The sequence below is a fragment of the Chaetodon auriga genome, chromosome 15 (assembly GCF_051107435.1).
Source record: "Chaetodon auriga isolate fChaAug3 chromosome 15, fChaAug3.hap1, whole genome shotgun sequence".
Taxonomy (NCBI): Eukaryota; Metazoa; Chordata; class Actinopteri; order Chaetodontiformes; family Chaetodontidae; genus Chaetodon; species Chaetodon auriga.
This window is the reverse complement of record NC_135088.1, coordinates 11,745,955-11,773,733: the sequence shown is the minus strand read 5'-3', so window position 1 is coordinate 11,773,733 and position 27,779 is coordinate 11,745,955. Positions and strand designations below refer to the sequence as shown.

General features: G+C 43.2%; 1 protein-coding gene across 1 annotated transcript in view; it reads left to right on the top strand.

Moving 5' to 3' along the window:
• Positions 1 to 27,779, top strand: part of dchs1b (dachsous cadherin-related 1b) — an 81,790-nt gene that overhangs the window by 34,018 nt on the left and 19,993 nt on the right. Inside the window, exon 5 of the mRNA XM_076750656.1 lies at positions 27,160 to 27,348. Within this exon, the coding sequence (XP_076606771.1) occupies positions 27,160 to 27,348 (189 nt within the window). The remainder of the gene's footprint in view (positions 1 to 27,159; positions 27,349 to 27,779) is intronic.

Genomic DNA, 27,779 nt, shown 5'->3' with positions numbered 1-27,779 from the left:
GGCCCCAGTGCATTACACCGCCGACTGTTCTGGCTGTAGCAACCGCACTGAATTTGAAAGCTTTGGAATCAGGTGGAGCGATAACAGACGCTCGTCGATATCGTGCCATTGTTCTAACCTCCAGAGACTGAAGTATTTGTGACAAACTTTTCCTCAGGGCCTCCTCAGTGGCCCCTCAGGCTAGCCTCACGGTGTCTGGACCCCAAATTGGGGACTGCTGCTCTAATCTGAACGCCACCTAAGAGAGTCATAGTGGTTAGAAGTCAGGTGTGGTTAGCCGGCAGACCACAGAGCCAGGACAGAGGTAATGTGAGATGCAGGCTATAGCAGACCTATGGAAACAGAGAGACGTCCGTTTATAGTCCAGCTATAGAGATTTAATCTGTGCTATTAAGCTGGCGAGCGGCGTCCCTCTGCCGGTCCCCTCTTATGGGAATTTTCAAAGAGAACTATTACTGTGATTTACTGAGGACAGGTCTCAAATAGTCCACACTCTCTGTCAGCATCTCTGGGTCTGTTCTTTTTCCTCCTTTCGCTCTTCTCCCTCACTCTGTCTTATCGTACCTGTGCACTGACATACACATGCATGAGTTCAATAATGAAGCCACTATATACAGTACAGTGTGCAGTGTGTTTATACATGCAGTAAACCTCAGGGTCTCTGTGTATACTCATGGGTCTGTGTAGTATTTCCCTGTCGGGTCTCTGAGGTTAAGGTCAGAATCTCATGTAACCCGCCCCTCCCTGTTTTTAACTTCAGCGCCCCCCTCGACCTCACTCCAGTGTCCTGATCAATTACAGCTACTATAATCACATGAGGCGCCTCCCCTCCTTCTTCAGCCCCTCCACCTTCCCTTCTCACTCCTCCTCCTCAGGCCATTTTGGTCACGGTATAGTTGGCAGTTGCTTGCCTAATCTCTCTGCGATGAAGAATGTGGACAGGAGTGTAGCTGGATGTTGGCTGCGTATCAACAAATGGTGCTGCATGTCTGCACTGACGCTGGTTTTGTAATGTATTTCTCTATTTGTCTAAGTCTTTCCATTTACGCAACATCCATTTCTCCGCTGGTCATGATTCGAATTATTTGAATCAGTTTTTTTTTTTATGAGAAAAAAGAAATTCCTTTCAAGTAAAAAAACTAATTTGTGATAAGTAGCTGAATATTTTGTCCATCTTTGCCCTATTTTCTCTTTTGCCTTTGCACACTTGGAAGCAATCACACGAAAGCCACACGAGCGCTCCCACATGTTCCCTCACTCAATGTTACTGTTCGTGTATTGAACGGTGGGAAAGAGTGAATTATCAACAATGATCTCAGAACTGTAGCGCCGTATTCTCCATCTGGCATACAGTTTAATAGTGACCACCTCGAGGGTGAGTCAGCTGTGAGGAAATTAGTCTAATTATTGGTCTGAATTCGCAGCGGCTAACTGCTGCAGGGGCAGAGAGGATAGAAGAGGGGACAAGGAGAGGAGAGGACTTTGATCTGGATTAGGAATGGTAGGAAACTTGAGCGAGACAGTGCCTATGAATTAATATTTTCCCAGCGTCTTTGCTTTTGGTTTGTTCCACCCATCATGTCAATCTATTTGTCTGTCTGTCTCATCCTCTCAATCCTTTCTCCCCTTAGGGATAGATTTAGCAGATGTATGTAAATACCCACATGTGTGTCTGGTTTATCCATCCCTCTGATTGGGTTAAGGCCTGGGCCCGGGGCAGAGACTGGGGTGAGAGCTGGGTCTGAGGCCCGCTACTCACGCGAGGTGGTGAGTTTGGACCCTAAGCCATCTGTCAAGCATATCTCTCTCACATAATGCACACACAGAAGGAAAGTGAGGGCAGCTCAAACCTTTTAGGCAAAACTCCTGTTACATAATGCTGCCATTTACTGGAAAAAGTTTGAAACTCTGGTTTTTCTTGGATCGAAACATTGCACTGTAATTTATGTGCTGATTAGGTTTCACGGCCATGATGCCTGTGTAAACTCATTTTGAAGAGGATGTCATGCGTTGGCATCAGTGAGATTTTGTTGGCTTTCATCTGTCATCAGTGTAAAGACGAGCACGCAGCACTCCAAAGGCTGCTCTGGCAAGTTGTTAACAGAGGAATAACAACAGTGAGCATAAAAAATAAGCAAAAAGGTAAAGAAAATTCACTACTAGTGCTGGGCTTTTGACACTTTGGACAAATAGTCCGCATGCTTTGAGATGAACATGTGCTTGAGTCCCTGCAGGAGGCCGTCACAGGGTCAGGCAGGTTAACAGGGTTGCAGCAAAGTCCATTGACTGGGAAATACTTTGACATGTGCAGCGAAAGGGTTTGCACACACACACACACACTTCTCTGCTCATTGTCAGGTTAAAGGATGTTTCTGGTTCAGTACAACTTATTTTCATACTTTGCATTGCTTGCCTTTGTTTTCTTTTGAAAGTAGGTCTGGCTAACCTGGGGGATTGTTCGTGACCCGTCTGATCTGTCTGACTGCTGGTGTTTCTTCCCCAGAAATGTTATGATAACTGATAGAAATGATGTCCAAAACTACAAAAAATAAGATCCAGGTTTTAATGAACCAGAGTTGTCCTTGAATTTTGAATATCCTCATCTCCCTCTGCTACTTCCTGCTGAGCAGAGATCAGTTTCCTTTGTCACAAACGCAACCTATCATGTTACTCCTGTCAAAGTTGGATATTCAGGCCCAACTTCCAGTCACTCATGCCCAGTTGCCATTGAACACCCATTGTAACCTGAGGTCATCTCTGCTTCTGCACAACTGCTGGCATTTGAAGTTACCTGAAGTCTAGATGTGTGTGCATACAGTAAGCCAAGGAGCATGCATGTTTGGGTTTCAGCTCATTTTGTGTATATACGTTCAAGTAAATCATGTGGAGCCTAGGCTGAGTGGAGTGTTTGTAAGTGTGCCGAAGGGTGGAGCAGGAGCGGTTAAAGCTAATCTCTCATGTCATCGGTTGTTGAATGAGTTTGAGTTAGGTAATGGTCTAAAGGTAAACATATAATCTCCCCGAATCCCCCATTTGTACGTATTTCTGTATATCGTCATGAGAGGATAGATAGCTTAACATGCTATTGCCATGACAGAGACAAGTATTATGGATGAGACGGTGAAAAATAAATGTGGTCAATCCGTCTCATCCAAAAACCAATCGCTTGCGAACTTTGAGATCAAAGTAAACTATCTGCCGAAGAAGTTTAAGGCTACATTGCTCCGAAATTTACATCCTCTCTTCCCTGTCTCTCTTTCTCTCTTCATACAAACGTGGTGTAGAGTGACTGATCCGGTAGTTTATAATGCTGACTGGCTCTCTGGTGTAACTCCACCCCCCTCCACACACACACACACACACACACACACACACACACACACACACACACACACACACACACACAATCCCTCCCTCATCCCGTGAGGTTGTGTTTCACTCTGTCGCTTCAATATTTTATGTTCCATGTAGCGCCAGTGCTAAAACATTTACAGGCCTATTGATCATGTATGAAGGGGACGTTTAGAAGACCACCCTCCCAAAAGCAGACAGGGGGCATCAAAGCGCAGACCCTGGGTGTTTATACTGTGTCTCCACTTGCTATAGCATGTGTCTGCGTTATTCAGAGTGCACATGTATCGCAGTGTGTATCTCTAACCTTGCCAAGTCGAGTGCCAGGATTATTCCCCAGCTCTCTGGACTTAACCACTCTGGAAATCATTACCTGGAATTGCTCTTGCTTCAAAGACTTCAAATGACAAATCAGCCCGTTGAGTCCGTCCTGCTCTGCGTTGCCAGAGCTGATAGGAGGAGGTCGACTTTTGGTGTCTTTCAGTCGAGAAAGTTCAGTATCCTTGTGTTCCAAAATTCTAAATCATGCCATGAAATCAAAGTTGTGTTACATTTCTGTTTCGTGTCTTATTCCCTTTGATTTGAAAGTTTCCAAACTGCAAGGATCAGTCCTCAAACAACCTTCTAGTCCCTTTAAATAAGTGAGCCCAAGAATATTGCATGTAGTGTGAAGCTGTTGTACATTGTGCTATGCAACAGAGCAATCAAAAAATTTTCCCAATGGCATAGGGGGCCCATAGAGGTATGGATGCAAGCAAACAGCAGGTTTGGTTTATATTATCTACTACTTCCACTGTTTCCTTAGAGCAAGAGTGATCAAGCGATAGAAAAACAGCTGCATTGATCCAGATGGAAAGATTCAGTCACACACCTGCATGGAGCCTCTTCTCTTACTAATAATATTGAAATACATGTTAATACACGATTCAGAGTATATCTCATCAAGGCCATTTGCATTGTGTCAGATTTGTTTTCAGTTCCCTGAATGAAATATCTCTAAATTAAACCCATGCGGCACCTAAATGAGGTAAAACAAACAACCAAAGGAAATGAAATATATTTGCTAATAGGATCTGACCCAGTTCGGCTCTTGTGAGTGGGGCAGACTCTCTGTTTAACTGTCATGTTGCCATAGTAACAAGCAAGGAGACAACCGCCAACCATCTCCGAGTTGACTTCCACCGTTACCGAAACATCACTTTTTACACAAGTAGCCACATTACAGTATGAAACTAAATGCGAACAAGATGTACATGAAAGCACTCCGGCTGACATATATTAGGGTCTCCTTTTGAACCAGTTGTAGTCACAGCCAGCTGTTTGATTAAGCCTGTATGAGTAATCCAGATGTGCTCTCCTATGAGTCGCCTCCCCTAATGAACCAATGAAAGGCCTATTTCATCCCTGCCTCTGTCTGCAAAGCTTTTCTTTCTTTATTATTTTACAGAGCTTTGGTCACGGCTGGTAGAGACTGCTTTTCATACCTTCTCCCTGACGCCTTGTACAGTCTGGCCGTCACTGTTTGGCGCTCACTTATCCAAATACACTTGCACATTTGCACACACGTGTATACACACACACGCAGTTTGTCTGTCGCTGTGAGTAGCATGCAAAAATCCCATTTAATCATGTTCTGATTGACAACCATCTTTTTTGTCCTTGGCCATAATGAGGTTTGTCTGGTGACGCACGAGAGCACGCCGAGCGCACCTAGACATTGGATTGTTTGCAGCCATTTGAAGTCTCCATGGTGTGTATGCCAGTCATATTTTCTGTATGTCTGTGGGAGAGAATTTGGGAAGCATAGCTTAGTTGTGTAAATCAATGTTATACAACATGGAGACTTGAATGTAAAAGGAAGAATCATTTCTGTCACCAATCGTTTTATGTGTGTAACAGGAGGGATGGGAGGAGGAGGGGCGTATTGAAAAGCAGAGGAGAGGGATGTGCGTGTTTCTCCTGGGGCGTTGCTGTAAAAAGGTTTAATTGAATCTGTGGATGAGAGGTGTGAAATGCATTTCAGCAAAATGGAGTGATTGTTGAGTCAGACCAGAATGACTGCCAGGCTGTCCTCCTGAATCTGGAGGTTTAACAAAAGTAAACAGAGACGTAATTGTTTGCCTGACCTTCTTAAAATTGCCGTATGGTGTGAGAAAATGAGAAATCTTATTTGAGACCACTGGGTTTCCTTTGTTGCCAGCAAAGCTACAATAATCTCTGAAGTCCCCCAGAGCCTCAGCAACAGTTTGTTTCACCATCCCAGTTCAATAATGTCTATTACGCAGACATACATCATATAAAAAGACTCAAGAAAATATTTGAAATCCCTCTAGTAGATAAAAGTGTTACTCCTTCGCCAGAAATCACAGGCCTGTCTCCTTTATGAAAGGATTTTTTTGTATATATGATAATCTTTTTGTGCGTTTTATGTGATTTATTCTTTGTCAGGGCTTCATTGTTGGCTTTGTTTGTTAGTTATGACTTCAGTGTTTCCACCTCGTTGCATTACAAAGCTTGAGGAATGTCTATTAATAACATACATCATAGCTGTTGGGGGAAGCAGATTTTTTTTCTTCATCAATCAAATACATTTAAAAGCAACTACAAGCTTTGAGGATGTGTGTTAAAACACAAAATGTGAAGTTGGAGTCCTAAGAGGAAGTTTCTTGGAGGATATATCACCTATAGCTGAGCATTATGTCGAGACAGAGTGTGTGAAGGTGTGTGTGTCTGTTTGCTGCCTCCACGTGCTTTCTTGTGTGATTTCTGCATAGAAGTCCAGTTCCTGAGCATATCGTTCCAAGCAGAGCTTCCGTTTTCGACCCCAACAATAGTGGCAACTTCCTGGTTTATCGCATCATTTCCTGTCTCGCTTCTAATACCGTCTCACACCACAGTGTCCGGTCCAAGACTGAAAATCCACCCCTAACACACCAAGTAATCAAGGACAGGGTAAAGTTGAAGGATAAGGCAAAGCTAATTTAATTTTGTAAATTAAATTGACTGTTTTTATACACCATAAATCATTTGTTTGATTTCCTCAACAAACTAGGAAAACATGAACTTTTGTCCTTGTTCACTTTACATTTAGCCCAAGGAACATAATCTGGTCATCTTCATGGTGTTAACGCACCATAAAATTCAAATGTTTCACTTATTCTGCAACAATTTCCCCCTGTATCTCATACTTAAATGGCATGTAGCAATGTCGAATGCCGTTATAATTCAGTTATTTAGGTCAACTATTTATGGTAAGGCAACAAATGGGGAGAAGATAACTTTTTTTTAAAGCCAAATTTAGTATTGCACATTCACAGAGTTTTGGGAATTGTTACATTAAAATAAAGTCCAAGATGTATGTATCAAGCATCGGCAACTAGCTCCTTTAACCTGTAAAATCAATACTGATCAATATATGAACATCTGAAAGTGTACACTCATCTACACACATACACACACACCACGAGAGTGACTCATAATACTTGTGCTGTAACAGTTATCCATGAGGTCAAATGACCAGGTAAGGTTGCTCTTCTGTGACATACGTTGTGCTTGCTTACGTCGCTGTTTGCGGAGGAGGGATGTTAAAATGGGCTTTCACAGGGACTATCAGCCATCTGCATGTTATTGCGGATCAAAGGCCACAGACTGGGTGGTCTGGTCTGTCCAGAAGTCTAGTCTAGTCTGACTCTGAACAGCTTGCTTCTCTCCCTCTCTCATCTATGGTTTCATGTCAAAGCCCAGGTAAGGCGAGCACTCGAGAATACTCAACAATGACAAAACCATGGTGCTCCACACGCTATGTTTCATCATTGTTAGATTAACTCATGCCAGTGAGGCTGAATCCCTCTGTAGGGTTTGACTTGGAAGTCACCTGATACACCTGGCCCAGGGCCTTGTTTACAGCAGCTGTGGACTGTGGTGAAGGCAGCAAATACCAGCTGTGTGCTGCAAGTCAGAAGAGGACAGGTCTGCCTAACACACATGTGAATCTCGTGCTGCTCCTCATCCAACACTCCCATGACAGCGATATGGAGCAAAGTGAGCCCAGGGGTGATGACAAAGACTTGAACTTGGGCAGGGACGGCTTGCTGTGGAACTTTCTTATTGTCGTTTGTTGGATCTCGCCTGGGGACCCCGTCTAATGAAAACATTCTCATGGTGCCATGCAGCAATGATGCACTGATTGTGTGTAATCGTCCTGGCTGATTTTAGCTTCCATCATGCAGTACAGTACGCAATGCAAGTTTATCATAACTTAAGTGAAGAATTACTTCATTGTATTTGGCTGGCTTGTATGTGAGCTCATCAGACTCCAGTGAAAGCCCTGATATCAAAATGGCTCAAACAGTCTGACAAAACTGAATTCAGCTCAATTTAGTTGTTTGTGTAACAGTGTGGAATAGGACTGTTAAGTAAGTAAAGCCCTTAAGGATCTCTTCACTTAAATATTTACTCATACTGGACATCAGTCTACCCCAAGAGCAGGATTTACATTTTGCTGCTGCAGTGATTGCGGACAAAGAATTCAATATCTGCACCTGTCTGCCAAAGTGCAAATTAGAGCATCATGAGTTGAATTGAGGATGTCATCGAGTGACAGTTTTTGTGTCCATTGGCGCCGAAATCGTGGCTCATAATGTGCTACTCGCTTCTCTTTCAGAAAAATGTGTTTCACTTCCAGCTGTGACAAATTTTCCTAATTTTCCTATAAAACCAAGTGCTGTCATGGCGTCTTAGCAGCTGTTCCATTATTCATAATAATATTAGCCATAAATTTGTTAGAAAGGGTAGAGAGTATTTTCAAATGCCGGATATCTGGTGTTGAAATCTTTAAGCACATTTGTATATTTGTGCACCGTCAGTGCAAGAGGAGAAAAGCCAACTCTTCTGTGCGTTATGTTTCAGGCTGTAGAAATGTGCCATCTTTTGAGATGACCCAATCACAGACAATGAAGAGGAGTAATCATCAACAGTCAGTAATCAGCTGCGTCTGGCTGTGTGTGTGTCCACTCAGCCTTTCTTCATTCTTTGATTTCTGAACCTGACACTGCTCCGTTCGCTGTTCTGGACGAAACACTGAGCGAGGGAAACACAGTATCTACTGATGGAGCCAGTTCTTTAATGGGAGGCATTGCATTGCAGCTGGCGATCTGCTGTTGTAAGCCTAAATATGAGTTGTCCATATGCATTATGCTGATGGAAAGATCAGATTTTGCTTTATTGTTTTGTACAGAAATTGTTCTGACGTTTGTAAGTTTGCAAGTGTCCTCGTTAGAACTCTGTGGATATCTCTGTGATCATGCTTACTCCCACTGTACATACAGTGCAGCCTGAATCTGTTTGTATCCTTATCCTTTGTTCACAGCAGTTGTGTGTGCACAGGCCTGTGTATGCATGTGTGTAGTCACAGCTTGTGTAGCTCTGTGCCAGTATGTGCCACAGTGAGTGCAGGAGATTAGCGAGAGCATCAAACCAGCGAATCAGTGAAGCGGTGTTAGAGCATTGCCTGAGTTTACTGCCCCCTAGCCTTCTGTCATCGGCCACACCTAGTGGAGAACAAAGGGAGCGGAGGCTGGCACTGACTGGAGTCTGGAGAAAATGAGGGAGGAGGAGAGTGGGAGGCAAAAGACAAAAGAGGAAAAACAAAGATTAAAAACACTGTGGATAAAAAGACCTGGCAGGGATAGGAGTGAGAAAGGAATGACGGCTTAACAGGGTTTTTCCTGCTCAAAAATGGTTTTTTGGCTGTTCTTTCGTCCATTAGGGCCAGATGATGTCACACATGTTAATGTTAGTACTGGCATCAGTTGCACCAGTGTTGGGAGTTGCTTCATAAAGGTAAATCTAAGACATTTCTCAGCCTTGTTAATGTCATGTAGGCTGAAGTAAAAGACCAATGACACCATTTGAATGAAATAAAAGGCTTTCAATTCGAGCAGCTTAACAGCTCTAGCAATTGCAGTACTGAAGCTACTGCAGGATGTTTATCTGATCAGACTTTTGTGAAGAAGACATCAACATAAAGCTGAAACTTGTGGAAAAGCCTGAACATTTCCATCTGTTCATTACTAAAATCCATTGTGTAAGGTTTGTTTGTATGTGCAGTGTGTGTGTGCTGTATGTGTGTGTTTTCTCTTTTTGGGACAGCATAAGTTGGAGTCAATTTTGGCTTGTGGTCCATTTACAAACCACATCACCATCCCATTTCCACTTTCAGAGCTGGCTGCTGTTCAGAGACATAACAAGCTTATTTTTATTAAGATTAAAGCACACATACGAGTTCTGCACGTGTTTCTGGGAGGACAGTGATTTGGGAGATCGTCTTCCGGATTTTCTTAAAACTTGCAGCCGTGCGGTGCCACCGCTGCCAAATTAATGCACAGCGGAGGAAACGCAGAGCACCCTAAAGTAACTGAAATAAAATAAAAATTCAACCAGAAATATTTTTGGGCTCTCTTCCTTGGTCAAAACCAAAATGAGAGTGGACTGTAGCAAAAAACATCCAGAAATGAATGTGACACACCCTGTCTGTGAAGTAAGGGACAGTAACCAAAACAGAAAAAAATGCAAATCAAAAAATGTGCATACCTGAAATGCAGAAGCATGTACGAAGATAGAGTTGGACAGAAGGGCTGAAATTCCTAAGTAGAGATGGATTACAACCAAATTAAATTTAAGAGAAAAGTGGGTAAAAGGAAAACAAATCATTGCAGTTAAACAGACAATTACCCTGGCTTTCCAGGTTTTACTCTCAGCAAAGAATATTGCATACGTTGCCTCCAGCCTTCAAGCCAGTGGAGACAAATTGTCAATAGAACAGAGTCAGAAGGCGGGAGGGGCAGAGACAGTGAGATGAAGATGAGATTGAGGCGGCAAGGATCGAAAAAGGGACTCAAAAGAGGAGAGGAGGAAGTGATAAGAGGGTAATGGAGGTTTAAAAAGGAAGCAGGTTTAAAGGGAAATACCCTGTCAGTGCAGAGATGTGCCAACAACCTGGGGAACGTTTTAGTTGGCCCCTACACACAAGGCACCATTGTGCGTCTACAGTGGCCTGCTAACTGGCCTTGACAGGCCTGTTTAGACTTGCCCCTCGGGGAGCAATGTGTTTGAGATAGAAATTTACAGGGGCATTTTGTTTCTACATCGTCCAAGAAGCTGCTGTCTTTTCTGTCCAGTGCAAACGCTCTCCTTTCATGCTTCATTCATAAAAGACACAGGAGGGATATTTAGCTTTTAGCCGCGTGGAGGCAAATCCCCGCATGCTGCTTGCTACCATCCGGTCGACACTGATGTCGCTTTTTTGTAATTGCGATATAAATGAAAAAGAAGCTAAATCACTGCTATGTATGATGTCAAAATAGAGGCAGTGTATGAGTCTGCACGTATACCCTCATGCATGTCCCAGTATGCATATAAGTTAGTGATTGATTGTGCGTGTGTGTGTGTGTGTGTGTGTGTGTGTGTGTGTGTGTGTGTGTCCAGGCAGTATAGTTAATCCACAGGGAGCAAGCAGTGTGCAGAGTCAACACAGGTTCTGTAATGAAAGAGAAAACCAATAAGACTTTAAAGACAACAGGGAGCACCTTTTCCTCTCCCTCCCCCCAGCTTTGCATAGACGCACCCCTGTCATTTTCATCCCTCCATCTCCATCTTTCTCTTTCGCCGTTGCATCTTATCCCACTTTATTCTTGCAGTTGTATCATTTGTCCCTCCGTCATTCTCCTCCGTAAGTGCTGAGCTGGGCTAAATGTGACCCTGGTGATGGTGAGCTCTGCTGGCTAAGGTACGATGCTGCTATCTGAGCTGAGGGGGGGGTTTAGGGGCGAGAAAAACACCATCGTGTGGATGCCTCTTGGAGGTCAAGTAAATACATTAAAGGGTAAGCAAACAGAGAGGAAGCGTGGGCAGAAGCTGTTTTTGGCAGCGGCGTATTAAGGGGGAGGGGGGGGCAGCGGGATGCAAGTCTGTCATAGCAGGTGCATGCTGAAAGAAATGGTGAATGCTGTATTGTGGATGCTGGGCTTTAGCTCCAGAGGGAAAGTAGCATACGTAAACCTATTTTTACTTAATGATGAGGCTCTGAGGTGCATAATGACTGAAGGCAATTGGAAAACAAGATTTGGGTTATGTTTTAACAAGGCTACTGTAACCCCTTTGAAACACTGTATCTTTAGATCTCCGCCCCCCCCTTCATCCTACACCCTGTCCCTGTTGTCCTCCCATTTGTGAAACCCAAATCCACTCAAACGAAGCTTTGATCTGGGTAATAATCTGCGCCACCCTCAGTCCACCGCCCCCTCTCACCCCTCTCCCAGGCAGCCTTGGTGTGACCAGCCATGTGATAGCTGGGACCCCATCATTTCCCATTACTGTGTGGCTTAGTGCATCTTAGTCGGCGCCTCCTACCTTGAACCCCTTGGCTTACCGTGTTGGAGGTCTGTTTACCCCGTGACTTCACGCTAATCTCCCCTCTAACTCCCGGCTAAACCTCTCAACCGTCATCGCCTGTCCTCCCCTCCTTCAGGGGTGCAAATGATGCCAAAATAGACATCCGACATGTTAAACAAGAATCACACAAACGCAAATTTCCATGTCCCCATCATGCATGAAACCATAAATACCGTAATATTCTGTCATCATCTTTATTGGGCCAAGCGATAATTCTCTTTGACTTTCTGTCTATCCCCTCTGCCTTGTCTTCCTAAGCCCTCCGTTTCACATCTCCAAAACACCACATTAGTTGAGCTCCCCCACTCCCTCCCTTGCTATCCACCTTTCCTCACGCACACTTCTTATCCTGACAATTTCCACTCCTCCCCGACACATTTTGGATGCCGCACCTTCACTGGCACATCATCACCTCATCTCTCGGCATCATGCCCATTAGTGGATTCTCCGTTTCAGTCCTGACTTCTGTTCACACCTCCTTCTGGTGCATCATGATTTACACAGCAGGGTGCAGCTGATCGTGTCCGCTGAGATGTGGACTCCATTGGAAGTGTTGCTGCTGGTCTGCCTTTTTCCTCGACTGAGCTGGAGACATTTTCTTGCAGAGTGTGCTTTGTTTTTTTTTTATCTGCTGTCACTGTAAATTAGCTAAAACTTTCTGCATGAGGTAATTAGTGCAGTTTTTTTTCTGTATTGTAATGACGTAAGGGGCGCTGTGTTAATGATTCAGCACAGTGAGTGAAAGCAGCAGAGATACAGATAGCAGGAAAGATGGAGTGATCAAGATAGAACAGGCCCCTCAATTAATCAGACTCACTAGAGTCTCATTATTTCTTTCTTTGAAGCTAAAGTCTCTCTATGTGGAGACTATTCAGCTTTAAATTAATCTTCATCCCAGCTTATCTCTGCTTCTTCGCCTCTGTTCGCACAATTAAGATTTTCAGTTTCCCAGCGTTCAGATAAAGCAACTGTCTAAGCACTCAACATTCCTTTGAATACCTGTGGTGTGCTTATATAGTTTTTTATTGGAGACAATGGAGTAATCTGTGGCTCAGGCCCTGTCTGCCCACTTCATGTCTGCAGTGTTTGGGTTTGAAGCTACTACTGTGCTGTACTGTGCTTGCAGTGGGTCTTTGTGTTGAGAAGCCATTTCCCGGTGAGCTGACTGATGAAGTGCGGACGTGCAGCTGATTTAAGACTTCTTTCCACACGTCTGTAGGTGTGCAAAGCTAACCCTTTCCCCTCTTCTTTTTTTCCTCTCACGTTCTCCCTCTTTCCCCTTTTCTTCATCCCTGCCTGATTCGCTCCCTGCAGGAGTTGGCTGTGTCTCTGACCCCAGGGCTGCATCATGCCTAGCCAACCTGTTTTTCTTGGAAATTCCAGTTGGCTGAGCTAGCCGTGGAGGATGGGATGATAGTGGGGAGGAAGGCTGTGCACATGTGCGCGAGCCCTGTGCACATGAATGTGTCTTTAATGGATGCTCTGCATCACTGACAACCTGGTTTACCAAGTGTGTTTTGGGCTTTATGAGGCCTCCACTGCTTTCTTTAATCTGATTGGTTCCCTGCTGTTTGGCTGCGCCATCACTGTCCACCGTCTTTTGTTTGTGCTGAAATCAGAGGGACGGAGAAACAAATGAAAGAGAAAGTTGCGGACCCAAAGGAGCAATTAACTTTAATCCTCTCTGAAGAAAGCGATGAGAGCAGATGAAAAGCGTGAGGACCGAGTAAAGGAAAAACACCAGAGAAAGACAAAGATGATTTAAGCAGCTAAAGAAGCTTTAGAGCGAACAGTTTATCCCGAGAATAACTTGGCTGCCTCTTCTAAGGACGGTTGAAATTCTGGGTATCAGGCTTTGGTCCCACACGAACCGTGATTTAACAGGTGCTTTAGGAATCAGGACTGTGTTTCTCACCACTTCCCTGTATTCACCTCACATGTGCCGAGTCAGGAAATTAATTTAACAAGGATAAGCTAGTTTTTCACCCCCTCAGGCTGTGTATGAATATGTAATCGCGGTGTCTAATATCCTCCCCCCACACATACACATGGAAGCTTTTTGTGTCTCTGTGGTTCAATTAAACAGAACTTAGTTACACTGTAGACACGTCTGTGTGTGTGTGTGTGTGTGTGTGTGTGCATGTGTGGGCGCGCTCTCGCCCGCTTGTGCAGCAGACGAGGGTTTGGCTCCTGAACCTTCAGCAGAATAACGTTAATCAATAGAATTCATTAAGATGTGATTGCTTTGACTGCAAGCTGACCACTCAGCAGTTTGTGCGTGCATAGTGTGCGTGAGTGTGTGCGTCTTTACATGTGTATGGGTTAATGAGAATGATGTGTTTTAATAGTGCCTTTCGCTCTTTAAATTGCCAACACACAGCACGTGTAGCAGCTGGAGTTCATGACCTTCAGGGTCTTGCGTGGGACCCGAGTAGTTGAACCCTCTCAACATTAAATTTGCTAACTGTGTTTAGTTTCATCTTGCCGTGGACCCTGATACTAACGAGCATTAACGCACTCAGACAATCCTCTCTCTATACGTTCTCTCTCAGCAGTCACTGAACAGGTGACCCATCTCTGACTCCGGCTGTGGTTCAAGCCCAGGTCAGTCAGAGGCTAATCCAGTTATCATAGCTGCCTGTTACTCCTAACTGCACGATCAACTTAGCTCCATTGTCAGTCCGATGTCCAGCATTAGCAGCCGTTACGCTTTGCTGCTTGTTGTGTGATCCTTATCAGGCACATGACTGCAAATTCACAAGGTCAAGGCCATGTACAGGAAAGTACGGTACTGTAGCCTAAACAGGAACCGTCAGATATGCATGAATGCGTATGGCTTTTGGTTATACATTACTGTTAGCTGGTGAAGATCTACCGTTAACAGATGGCTGCATTCATTCAGAGTTCAAACCTTTGTATGGGATCATACGGAGCAGCAGCCGAGAACACCTTCAAGAAATGGAAATGTTTCAGTTGTGAAGAGAATTATTTAATAACTATATCACATGGAGCTACAGGAGTTAGTCTAAAAGGTGATGCTTCCAAGATTGCCTTTGTGAGAGTTGTTTGGCAACTTGCCAGCCAATTTAATTAGATTATTTAAATATCTCACATTTAATTAACATCTCTTTCAGTGTAAATCTGCATTATTTTTTCATTTATAGGGTCTCAATTTGTCTGAAAATCATTGTATTTTGGTTAGAATATGCCTGTGGTTGCATGGACACATGTATATGTGTACATGCTTGCGTGTGTCGTTAAGACAAAAACATTTCTAAGTAAGTGAGATGATGTTATATTTAGATTTCAAATCTGCTCTCATTTGATTTGAGTATTGGATTATCTAGTGGCGACTATGTAAGGCTTGATTCAAGTAAATGTCACTTACTTTGTCTTAATTGGCCATTTTGGTTGGGCTAGCTTCTTTAATGTCACTTGTGTGTGTCTGTGTGTGTGTTTATCTAGAAAAAAGAACAACACTAATCTTATTTCAAGTGATTCGATCCCCCGGTATTGAGCATTTAATGGTTTGTAATTTACTTGACTGCACGAAACAAGCATTCCTTGAAATGAGCCTTTGTAATCTTATTTTCCTGTAGACTTATTTTAAAACGGCTTGTCATGCTTCTTTCAAGCAAAATAATATTTATATTTGAACTTTTTTTCACTTTAACACTCGCTTGAGGCCAGTAAGTGGTTTACTTACGAATCCTGACCTGGGTTTCACTGTTTAAGACAGTCACGTTTATAATGCTCTAGTATATATTCTTTCTGCCGATGTGACAACTTGATAGACAGACAGTACAGGATTACAAATCCACATTGCTATATCTTCTACTTCTGCTGTTTGAGGTGTGTCCACTCGCTATAATACTGTGCACAAACACACACATGGACCCTCTGATTTGGAGCTGCTGTGCCTGTCTGCAGTCAACAACTATCAGAGTAACCCAACACCAGATGTAAGCTCAAAAAGTCAGGGGGTGCTCCTGCTATCTTTTACTATTGTCACTTCCCTGAGGTGGAGGTTACTAACTGCCTGACCTCAAGCAAAAAACACAGGAAAGAGGGAGAAACTGCAGATGTAGACGAGGGATTCAGGTGTAAAAAGCAGTGATTAAAAAAAAAAAAAATGCACATACACACAGCTGGTTAAATTTGTTCTGTGTGCTCATCTGCTAAAAAAAACCCCAAACGTGAGCCTGCTGAATGAATGATGAGTGTCGCACAGGTTTTTATTTCCTGTCATCAAAACTGCCACAATTTCTCCTTTACTACAAAGATAACAGGTGTTACTCCCTCTTAGTCTGTCACACACACATGCACACACACACACACACACACGCACACATCGGGAGGGGTCAAGGAAAGAGGCGCAGCTGGAAGTCTGGCTCACCTTTGACACTTAAGGCTCACATTGATTTGGTCACACATACGCAGACACACATATGCCACACACATGCACACAGACACACAGTTTGCAATGACCTTCATCCCACCCTGGAACTACTACACTGCAAAAACTCAGCTCTCAAAAACAAGACAAAAAAGCAACAAAATGAGGGATATATCAATTAAAATGAGCAAAAATGTCCCTTTATAAGACAGTTCTAAGATCTTATTAAGAGAATTAAGGACAAAAAAAATGAAAGGAGTGACCTGCTCTAACATAAAAACTACTTACTGAGAAGGTACATCTTGCCAGACACAAAGCAAATATTGCCTGGGATTTCGTGCATTGTCAGATGAGTTTTGGCTCTTTGTGTGACCATGTCTGGAGGGCAAGAAAAGGTGGTTTAGTCTCTCCCCAATAAAACCTAGCTTACTGATAATGATAAACACACTCTGCCTTATTATTGTGAGCCTCCCACATAGCTTGCTTGTTGGTTTACAGATCGAGAAATAAAATGACGCTGAAACATAAATGTTTATGTAGAGAAAATCAGGCTTCAACTAGCCTGGAAGCCTGTGTGCATCTAAAAGGAGCCTTCTGCTCCACAGAGGGGGACTTGGTTTCAATCAGATTTACTTTTTAAACCCGTGATTTAGTTTGAATTGGAAACATGTCAGTATAGAATCCTTTAACTCAAGTTTGGCTAGATTTATTGTATTCTTAGCCCCTAGGCAGAGATAGTAATAGATAAATAATGTAATAAGTGTTTGAGTTAAAGGCTTCCATCTGGCAACTCACGACAATGCCCTAACCGCAGCAGCGCCGTAGGCGGGAGATACAGGGAATCATTGTGGCAATGACAAATTATTTTTGGAGTTTACCTCCGTGTTTGTGTGAGGTCAGCCATTTTTATCTGCCATGTTTTGAGCTTTTTGTAGAGAGACGTTTGTGGCTTTTCAGTGAATCATGTTTGGGTTCTCTGCTCAAACAAGTGTGCACCTCAAACGAAAATGTCACAAGGCTATTTTTTGTCCAGTGGCCGTGGTGAATTGATACATCCAAAAGTTCCCATGTTGCTTTGACGTTTTACCAGCCAGTTATATTTTCAAAAAGCTAATTTTATGTTTCACATTAGGCAAAACTTCAGTAACTAATTTGTTAGTTTTTGCTTTTGCTTGGCGTCATTAATGTGCACAGCAGTGGTAAACAATATGATCATATCATGACAGTATGATGTCAGTAAATGGTAATATTGAATTAGTGCTAATTAGGATGTTTAAATGGTGATGGTAACATGCCATTGTGGCTTTATCCGCCACACACAAAATTCAGCACTATTTGGCTGAACTCTGGTGTTAAATCATATACCTCCATTGTCTTTAGTGTTAGAGCTCAATGATGACTGGCAAGGACATGACGAAACTGTCCCATGGCCTCAGTGATCACATCCAGGAAGCATGACTAAATGGGCGGAGGGCTACAGAGGCTTACGGACACTATTTTGGTTTAGTGGAGCGAAGCCTTGCAATCAGCAGGGATAAGCCTGAACCCTTTGTGCTGCATGTTTAGAAGGTCTTGTGTGTATCTCTATTTGTGTATCAACTTGAGCCAAGCTGTTGAGAGGGCAGGAGCTTTTTGCATGTTGACCCCAGATTGGAAAACTTTGTCTAAACATCTCAGGCTAATATAGTGATGGTGGTAATAATGTGAAACACCAGCTTTATCAGAAAAAAAAACTCACCCACAGAGCGTAAAACATGAAGGTAACAGATGGTTTTCAAAACATTTGGTCTCCACTTTGATAAGGCTGATGACAGAATCTTATTTAGAATATTTCAGATCTGTGGAGGAAGTTGACATTAACCTTCTCCACTCCTTCAACAGCTGTCTTCATGATAGATTGTTCAAATCACACATATTGATCTCCTCTTTTGTGTACTTTTGCTCTCACAGATGGACTAATCAATACCTATAATCAGAATTGCTCACTGTGTCTGCCCATTCAACACACACACACACACACACACACACACACACACACACACACACACACACACACACACTTACACATTGGGTGTCATAACACAACATTTGCCTGTTTGCAAACAGAAAAATGTCTGATAGTAGACGAGTTTATTCTCGTGCTTCAGTATGAACCATCTTCCTCCCCCATCCTCTCCCCTTTCTCTCCCTCCCCCTCCCAACATGCAGACATGCTTTGAACATAAAATACAAATTAGAAACAATAACCGTCAACAAGATGCTAACCCTCAAATTCCGAGTGCCCGCTCCCAATGATATACTCTTTACACAGTCACACACTCGTCAAAGAGAAAATAAAATCCTGTGGTGTCCCAGTGGAGGAAAAACAAAACAGATTCCACACTCTCTCTGCCTCTTTGTCATGTTTGTATTGGATAAACCACTGAAATGCCCAAGATTTGTACACACACACACACACACACACACACACACACACACACACACATGTCTGCTCCCATCCTGGGAGAAACACTGCAGCAGAAACACAGATGCACCCTCCTAAACAGATACTACTGTTTTAGCTGGTTAGAGGCCCCCCTGAAGCAACCGTGGGCTGCTCGCTCTCAATCATCCATCCCTTCATTCATCCAAAAACCCACCAGCTCAGACCGTCTCAGACAGCGGTCCCCTGTCTGAGGTCCAACTCTAGTCCGTCTTTGTGCTCTCTCACTCCTTAATTACTGTTTTCTCTTCATCTCTGGAGCAAAATTACAACTGGAAGACAATAAGTGACAATCATCGCTCTCTTCGTATGACAGACCTCGCTGTGTAAATCAAAGGTGATGGCCTAGAGAAAACGTTTGCTTCACGCGTTTTGTTCTCTCTGTTTCAGCAGTTTTTGCTTCACTTTTGCAGTATTTTCATATTCTCAGAATACATAAAACAGAGCAGTTGCAGTCCTCATCAACGATCTGACAGCGTTGAGCCTCATTAAGCTTGCAAATGTCCGGATTTGATTGCTGACCAAGGATCATTTAAAAGGGCACAATGTTGATTTCCCTAATTATGCTTAAAAAAAACCCCAACTCTGCTTCTCAACTGATGTCGAGGAGTCTTGATAATTGCGAGCCATATTGCTTAAGACCATTTAACGACCGCAACTGTGAATATATAATGACAATTCCTATTAATCTCTGTGGGTGGTGGACGTGCACAATCACCCTTCAACTCTGACACCTGACCTCAAGCACCTCATTAGCTTCCCTGTTAGCAGATAGCGATGTTAAAACCCCTGGCATTTCACAGATATCCATGTGGATCTGTTGGTAGCAGCTGCTGCGCCAGCCAGTGGGTCTAACTGAGGCCTCTGACACAGACAGAGAGACAGGGTTTAAAAGGCTATAAATATTTAACAGTAAGTAAAAAATAGGGCTGATTTCTGCACTGATTAGGCCAGCTGTCAGTCAGGGCCCACAGTATTCACTTTGAAAGAATCTATAAAAGGAGGGGGGTGCGTACAGTAGACCGACACACACAACCGTTGCACCCCGGGTTAAGAGTTGCCACATTGCAGGGCTTTGCGCAAGATAGGATCACTACCATCTAAATCCCCCTGCGTCTCTTATCACTTTTCAGAGTCCAGTAAAGTGATGTCATCCCTCATTGTGCTCCTCTATCCTTCTGTCCATCCCTGTAACTAGTTTTTTATCTCCCTCTGACCTCACTTTTGACCTCCATTCACATTGGACTCCCCCTCCTTTCTTCCTCTACCTGTTTTCGGAAAACAGGCGACAGCTCGTTCTTGATCTATGGAGTTTATGGTGACAGACCTGGACAACAGTGCTGGAGGTTTCTAGCAGATTGAGCCAGTGATGATTCGCTATTCCAGTCTACATTTACTGGAGGGTAAAGCATAGCAAACTTATATACAATTGAAAAAAATGGAAGAAGCGAACATCAGACGTAGATGTGAGCTGATTCGACTTTTGGAGCAGACTTGTAAATATGCCTGAGCAACGGCTCCCGTGTCCTTTAACATGAGATGCAGCCCAGAGATAAACTCCGTAACACACACCACATGTGAAACTCCACTGAAGCTGTAACTCTATGGTATAGTTTACTGTTTAGCCCTGAGTGTGGAACATCTACAAATATGCCCCGCTGTGTGTGTACACAAGTGTGCACATTTGCGGGAGACAGAAAGAGAAAGAGGCACTTTTAGTGGCCATCATCTGTTATTATGTTCATTAATAATATTAGCATTCTTTCTTCCAAATATAGAAGTCAATCTCTCTCGCTTCGTCTCTTTCACCTCCCTCCCCTTCTCTTCCCTTCACTGGTTTGATGTTCCTAATCATTTCCAGCCGTGAACTCCACATGAAAGACAACAAGCACTTGCCGTAATAGGGTGCTGAAAGAACGAGCGAGGGAGAGGACAGAAGAGAGGGAAGGGTGGGGGGGGGCGCTAAAAAAGAAAGGGGAGGTCAAGGGAGGAATGGAGATTGAAGGAGAAGCGAGATGAAGCCTCGGTCCTCCTAGTTCCCATTTCAAGGTCTCGTGTTATCATTAGCCCTGCCTTTTGTTCCTTTGCCAAACTGTTCCCCCCTCCTCTCCCACCTTCTCCTTGCTGCTCTCCTTCCCTGCCATATATCTTAATTGTACCCATAGTGCCTCAACTCATTGGCAACAGAAAGGCAGAAATTGATTTGGAGACTTGAGAATGCCTAATGTGAGGATTGCAGCTCACTGGAGAGCGAAGGAATGTGTCTCTGGAAAAAGAGCAACAAAGTCGAAGTGAATGCTTTAGCTCCATCCGACACTCCAACGCAGTTATTGCCTTTAAATCCAGACTCCTATTTCAGTTTGTTGTAAATAACTTCAGCTTGTGTGCAATTATCCAACAATGATGCATTCAGTTCACAAGCTCCAGGTCTGTTGTGCTCTTTTATGGTCATTGCTGCTCCTTTAAGGGATAATTCAGGTTTATTACAGAGCGGGTCCAATTTTCATAGTTTCTGGCATTAGTTATATCAGTCATAATAAGATTGTGCAAGTTAATTTCTGAGATCTGGAAATGCGGTGATGTCCCTAAAAATAAGTCAGATGAGAAGATCAGCAGTCGTGGTTAACAATCAACCAGGTTTTAAACAAGATTTTCCAAACCAGAAACCAAAATTTAAGGTAAACAGCAAAAAAATACAGTCTAATGATTTAAATCAGGAATAAGTAAACAAGACTAAGAACCAGTGCCAGTTCAATGAAAGAACCAGGAGAAATGATGGCCAAAACTAGTTTTAATAAAGTTTTAATAAATAAGAATTATCTTTTAATGCTCCATATGGTGGGCCAAGATTTGCATTGATATTTGGCTTCTTCTCGATGATGATTGCTTTATAAACATCAGAGAAAGAGTAGATTAGACTGGGACAACTCTCTGCATTTTACAGGTTTTACTATCAAAGCCTATAGAATCTCTCTCCCCCTCTCTTTCATGAGAAGCTATAAAAGTCCAGAGCCGCAGCAGAACTGCAGCTGCGTCCGAGACGCCGTGCGCGGACTTCCTCTGACACTAACTGATGTTTTACAGAGACAAACTGCAGAGAACAGCAGGATCCACCTGGATCAGCGCCCACATCTGGAGAAGATGAGCATGGAGGAGAGGAAGGGAGAGAGGAGATACAGTACAGCATAAGGGGAAAAGCAAGTATAATGAAGGAGAGAAGGACAGACAGGGGAAGGGGTGAACAAGGACAAAAGACCACAATCGAGAGTAGAAGTAAATAAAACATGGAAGAAGTCAGCTGATGACATGCTGTCACTCATTAGGTTTCGGGGTAGATGTTGGCCCTCTGGTATCATTAGACACCGCCTGTTAATCTGCACCCCATTACAGACAGGAGACCAGTCCTTCTCTCCAGCATTAAATACCACTGACAGATGACTCTGGGTGATGTGCTTGAGCCATGAGTTGCAGGTAGGAAAGGGTTAGGTGTGTGTTTGAGATCCAAGTGGACCCATGGAGAGCCATCCACCCGGCATCTGCGGAATGAGAGTGACAGTGGGAGCGTACGATAGAGGAAGGCTAAGTGGAAAGGTAGAGAGACAGAAAAGGAGAGTGATTGTGAAGAAGAGTGAGGCAAATGAATGATGAGGTCTGGATCTTTGCTAATGCTCCAGTGAGTGATCACTCCTCTACTGTCCCAGCCAGGGATGAATGGCTCTCTATGGACAAAAAAGCTGCAGGCCTGAGTCCTGGCTGAATCTGATACTCTGCACGCTCTTCCTGACTGTTTTTCACATAGCCCTTACCAGGCTGACACAGCTGTGCGAGACTTAGACTGTGTCTTTTAACAGATATTTAGTAGTCCGTCAATGCGCTACACGTGAGGTAAATCAAAGTACTGTATGAAAATCTTAAGATGAAAAAAAAAAAGCATGCTGGATGAATTTATGTGCCATGTATTACATGTTCACATGGTTGGCAGATGCTTATAACTGAGGCAATGCATTTGATGATTTTTCCACTGATGAACGCTCTGAAAAGCCAGTGCATATCCTAAAAGTCAAAAAGGAAATGTCACATAATGCATAATTAGAATCAAGTTTAAATTATTCTTCTGTCAGTTACCATTTACATGCAGGAAAGACACCATTTAAGCCATGTTCCTGCCATATGAGCGTGGTTCTTGTCATATAAGAAGCTGAAAAACAGGTTGACAGTCCCTTGGCTCACTGCGTTTTTTAACTATAATCCCAGTTCCCAAAAAGTTGGTATGCTGCGTATAAATTGAACAAAATGTAATAATTTGCTGATCCTTTTTGACATACACTCGATTGAAAACAGCACAAAGACAATATATTCAAATATATTTCAAAATTTGTGCTCATTCTTAATTTAATGTAGCAACACGTTTCAAACAAGTTGGGACAGGAGCAGCTAAAGACTGGGAAGTTGTGGAATGCTCCAAAAACACCTGTTTGGCACATTCCACAGGTAAACAGGTTATAGTATCATGGTTGGCTATGAAAGAGGCGTCCTGCATGCTTCGCCACTTACAAACACGTGATTGTATAAAGGCTATTACAGCAAACTAAGATGGATATCACCTTGTTTTCTATTGTAGTTGATTGTGCTGCTGGAGCAAATGTACCGTTTTGACCTCTTTGATTTTTGTTACCTGAGCCTGCTGTCATTGATGCGTTCCCTGCCGTGCATGTTTACTGCTGCATTTGGTGAACCCCTCAGGTGGGATATCAGAGCTCCCACAGAAAAGAACTACAGTGGTGGTTTTGCACGTTTAACCCCATTAACTACAAATTGTGTGTACTTAGCTTTACTGCAGCCCATTTTCCAAAGTGAACCACACTCCAGGCATTGACCACCTTCCAGGCAGCCATTAGTTTCAGTTCACGCCTGCAAAACCACCATTATGGTCCTTTAATATAATAATGACCACCATAGGATATGAATCTTTTTTTCCCCTCAACTGCAGTTCATATCTGTAAATGCTGCATCATCCAAAACAACTTATAGTGAGCTATGATGCTGTGAAGAGGTCCAATACCAAGACGCTCTCGACCATGCAAAAACATGATGACAAAACCAAACCAAAAACAGGCCTTCTAGCAACTCGACCACCCCGCCATCGAAAATACACTTCCGTCCAAAAATCTATGTAGATGTGGAAGAAACATACAGCGTTGTAACCACAAACATCACAGAGACAAGCACATCACAAGCATATACTTAAGAGCCAGAGAGATTTAGATGTTGAAAGGTATGGGCTGCTGTCTGTGCATGTGTTGCTGTGCGGTTGTGTTTACCACAGCGGGATACCTCCAGGGAGTACGATGAGGAATAGGTGTGCAGAGTCAAGGCTCGCTGGCTGGTCATGCATCAGAGAATAGACTCCGGCGTGGGAGGAATTCCTCCCTGGCAAACACCTTTGTCTGGCCCACTAGATCTCTTGATTTAAGAAGACGTGTCGAGTGTACGTGTTTGTGTTTACTGTATTATCTTATAGGCTTCAAAAAATAGCCATGTAAATGCAGGATACGGCAGAAACTGGGAGTTTTTGGTTTTGAATCGGCTTGTCAATTTGATCCAACCATCTGGCCTGTGCAGCATAAACTGAGCATTGGTGCTGTGCTGTCAGATGGATTGACAGGAGGGAAATGTACTGATGACAGAGTTGATCCTTACAAGCTCCTGTCTTTTCAGGAGGGTTGATATGATTTTCTTCTGCTGCACATTTCCAACTGTTGTGCTTTGACAGCACTGACATGTATTCCAGCTCTGTCTGCTTTGTCCCTATGCATTTTTTGCTATGTTCTGCTTTGGCATTTCAAGTGTGGAACCACATAACCGCTGTATTGTATGCAGTGTGCGACAGAATAACTCAAATCATTACATCTTTTATTTTATAGCTCCCAAGGTTTCCATGAAAGTGTGCTTGCATAGGCGTTTTTTTTTTAGTACAACCTTGTGTTTGTCTTGCATAGTTTTTCCAGCACGAAGAATCCATACCATAGTGCGGAGGGTTTTTAAATTTTAGAGCGTGTGGAGAATCAATGTCCTGCTCTTCTTCCTGTTCCCAGCCTCCTCTTTCCAGCCTGAGCCTCCATTCAAAAGCTACTTTTAAGCGTATTTGTGTATACTGTTACCAACTGTTGTATATCACAATCCTAACAAACACAGCCATGTCTCCTTTGCTGCCTTATCCAGGGTAGAACGCCCTTTCCTTTGTCTCTGTTTGTGATCTATGTCCTCTTTAGGGTGAAGTTAGAGGTGATGATGAAGTCACCCTATGGCCAGGTGGGCGGTCATGGGTGTTGAAGCGTCTTTAATTAGATTTACTGAAAAGGATGGGGTCATCATATACGTATGTGAGCGTCTGTGTGTGATCGTGTACACATTCATCCAGCTCTCATCACCACAGGTGGCTAATCCATCACAGACAGTGAGAAAGATATGAGGAACAGCCAGACATGAGCTTAGATCCCAAAGATAGTGTTAGTCTCAACACTGTAGTCTCTAGGAAATCCCACCAATGACCTAAAATTCCCAGTTGTAAACACTGACCAAAGGAGTATGTAGGTGCACCAAGACCCCTCAAAAACCACAACTGTCTAGCCACGGTAACTCTATGACTAAAAACCCCGAAGGAGCTGTCCTAATGTTCCCAGGTTTTAATAGCCTATAGGACCAACAGCGTGAGTCAAGGTGGTATTGTTTCTGTCCGTCTATAGCCAGCAGGTAAGTGTAATGGTGAAGACATGTGTTGGTGGGACTGAAGGACGGTCGTTGCCGGATGTCTGCTACGGTGGTTGTGCACTCTGTGGAGTTCAGGGCTAGATGGATTCAGATGGATGATGAGATCATTAAACAAGAAGCACAGACATAAAAAATGTGTCTTTTATATTCGTATTTTTCTATTTTAGCATTTCTGAAAAGTCGATTAGCATAGAAAGCAACATGGCAAAGCAATGGACGTGCATCTATAAAGCAGACCGCGACAAAATGCTATTTTAAGAAATAATGTAATAATATTCATCCTATAGTCATTGTAATCATGTAGAATAATCATCTTATTTAAAGAATGAGGTCGGATTTTGCTAAAAAGTCAGAACATTACAAGATTTCATTCCAAAATATCTCCTTTCTTATTCAGAATGAATTCTGGAAATCTTGGAACATATAACTGACAGTGCCCATAATACTCAGATACATGACATACACTGTCAATTGTCTTTCTAATTAAAACGATCTTTGTATATTTCATTGTGTATTATCACATCCACAGGCCATTTCAGTTTAACAGAGCAGAATATCTTTCCTTCCTCATAAAGAAATATGAAGAGTATTCACGCAAAACAAACTTGAAACTACCATAAAAGTTTCAAACACTTGAGACATCCTACTGTTGCCTTATGAAACAGAGAGAGAGTGATGTCATGAGACCTCCTGGATCTTGGCTCGCATTAAAGGCTTCGAGATCTGAGGGAGAATGCTACTTTTAACAAGCACCATAAACGCCACCAAACAATGTTATGGATCAGTGTAAAACTTCAGTTGGAGGCAGGACCCTGGAGCCCAGAGGACATTTCCCTTTTGTGTTTTGCAAGGAAATCTTTGTTGTGTTATGGGATTTTGGAGTGTTTTAATAGATTTAGCGAGAGCATACAATGCATGTTTGTGTGTATGCTTTTTATTGTGTGTGTGTGTGTGTGTGTTTCCAGTAGAAAGAAGGATGTAAGGTAGATGAGATAAATGAGGTCAAGGTCTGGGTCAAGACCTCTGCCTGTTGAGAGTTTTTGTGTAAACAGTTTGAAGTCCTCCGGAGGAGAAATGTGGATTGCAGAGTGGTTCCTCCAGTCAGTCAGTCGGTCTGTGTCTTATTTAAATGCCAGCTGAAAACCAGTATGCGTCACTTGACCTTCCAACATTCTTTAAAGTGCCTCTGTTGACCCCTGAACCAGAATCACAACCTCTGTGAAAGCTTTCCTCTCCTCTCCCCTCGCCTCCTCTCTTTTCCTAAAGGTTACCTGTCACTTCCTTCATTCTGTATCCATGATGATGCTGCACCACCTGTCCCTGCCAGTTTTTCAAACACACCTCGGGGGAGATCCATCCATTTTTTTTACATACCTTATATCTGGGATCTATTAAAGTGAATTGCTCTCACAGATGCTCAGTTTTTATAGCACCCTGGAAATCATAACAAGTAGTGCTATGGTGTGTGATATTTGGACAAGTGCAGATGTATGAGCCTGTGAGATGACTATATTATGGGACTTTATTGTGATAACAGAAAGGCCCTTAGCTCATATATAATAATTGTGACACATGTAGGTTTTATTTAACGCACATTTCTGGACCTGCTGGGTGTGTTCGCGTGATGCTTTTTGAAATCCTTAAGTCTCACAGGCTGTTTGGCACCGGTGGACCGTCCACGTCTTACCTCATGTCTCTTTTCCCACAGGTGTCAGCCACAGATGAGGATCGTGGTTCCTTTGGTGCTATATCCTACAGCCTGGGTTCTGGCTCTGGAAACACAGCGCCAACCCTCTTTACCATAGACAAGGAGTCTGGCCAGATCTGCACCCGCACAGCTCTGGACCGGGATGAGGGGTTGGACAAGTTTGACTTGACCGTCACTGCAACGGATGGAGTAAGGAAAAGCCGACAAAGCAATCCTTAAAGGAAAATATTTTTGGATGTCGACGCACTATTTCTTTGTGTTGCTCCACGACCAAACACATTGCTTGCTGAGTGTGTAGTTCTAATTCTGATCAGAGCTTCAAGCTGACAGCCAATTAAAGGTGTGTACAGCTGCACTCGAATAAATCTGATCAAAGAGACGTGTTTTGAAGAAGACAGCATCCTGTCTCTTACTGTGTGTCTTCAAAAAATCAAGGGGGACCGCAGCAGCATGGCAAAGCAATCAGAGCGAAAAGCCAGGGAGTGTGGGGAGGAAAAAGGTAACGAAGTAGAAAAACAGGTCCATTGAAACAGTCAGTTTGAACAAGCTCTTACTGTAAGATGCCTTTTAAGTTAATATGATGCCTTACATGACCACATTTACACACTCTTTGTTCAAGC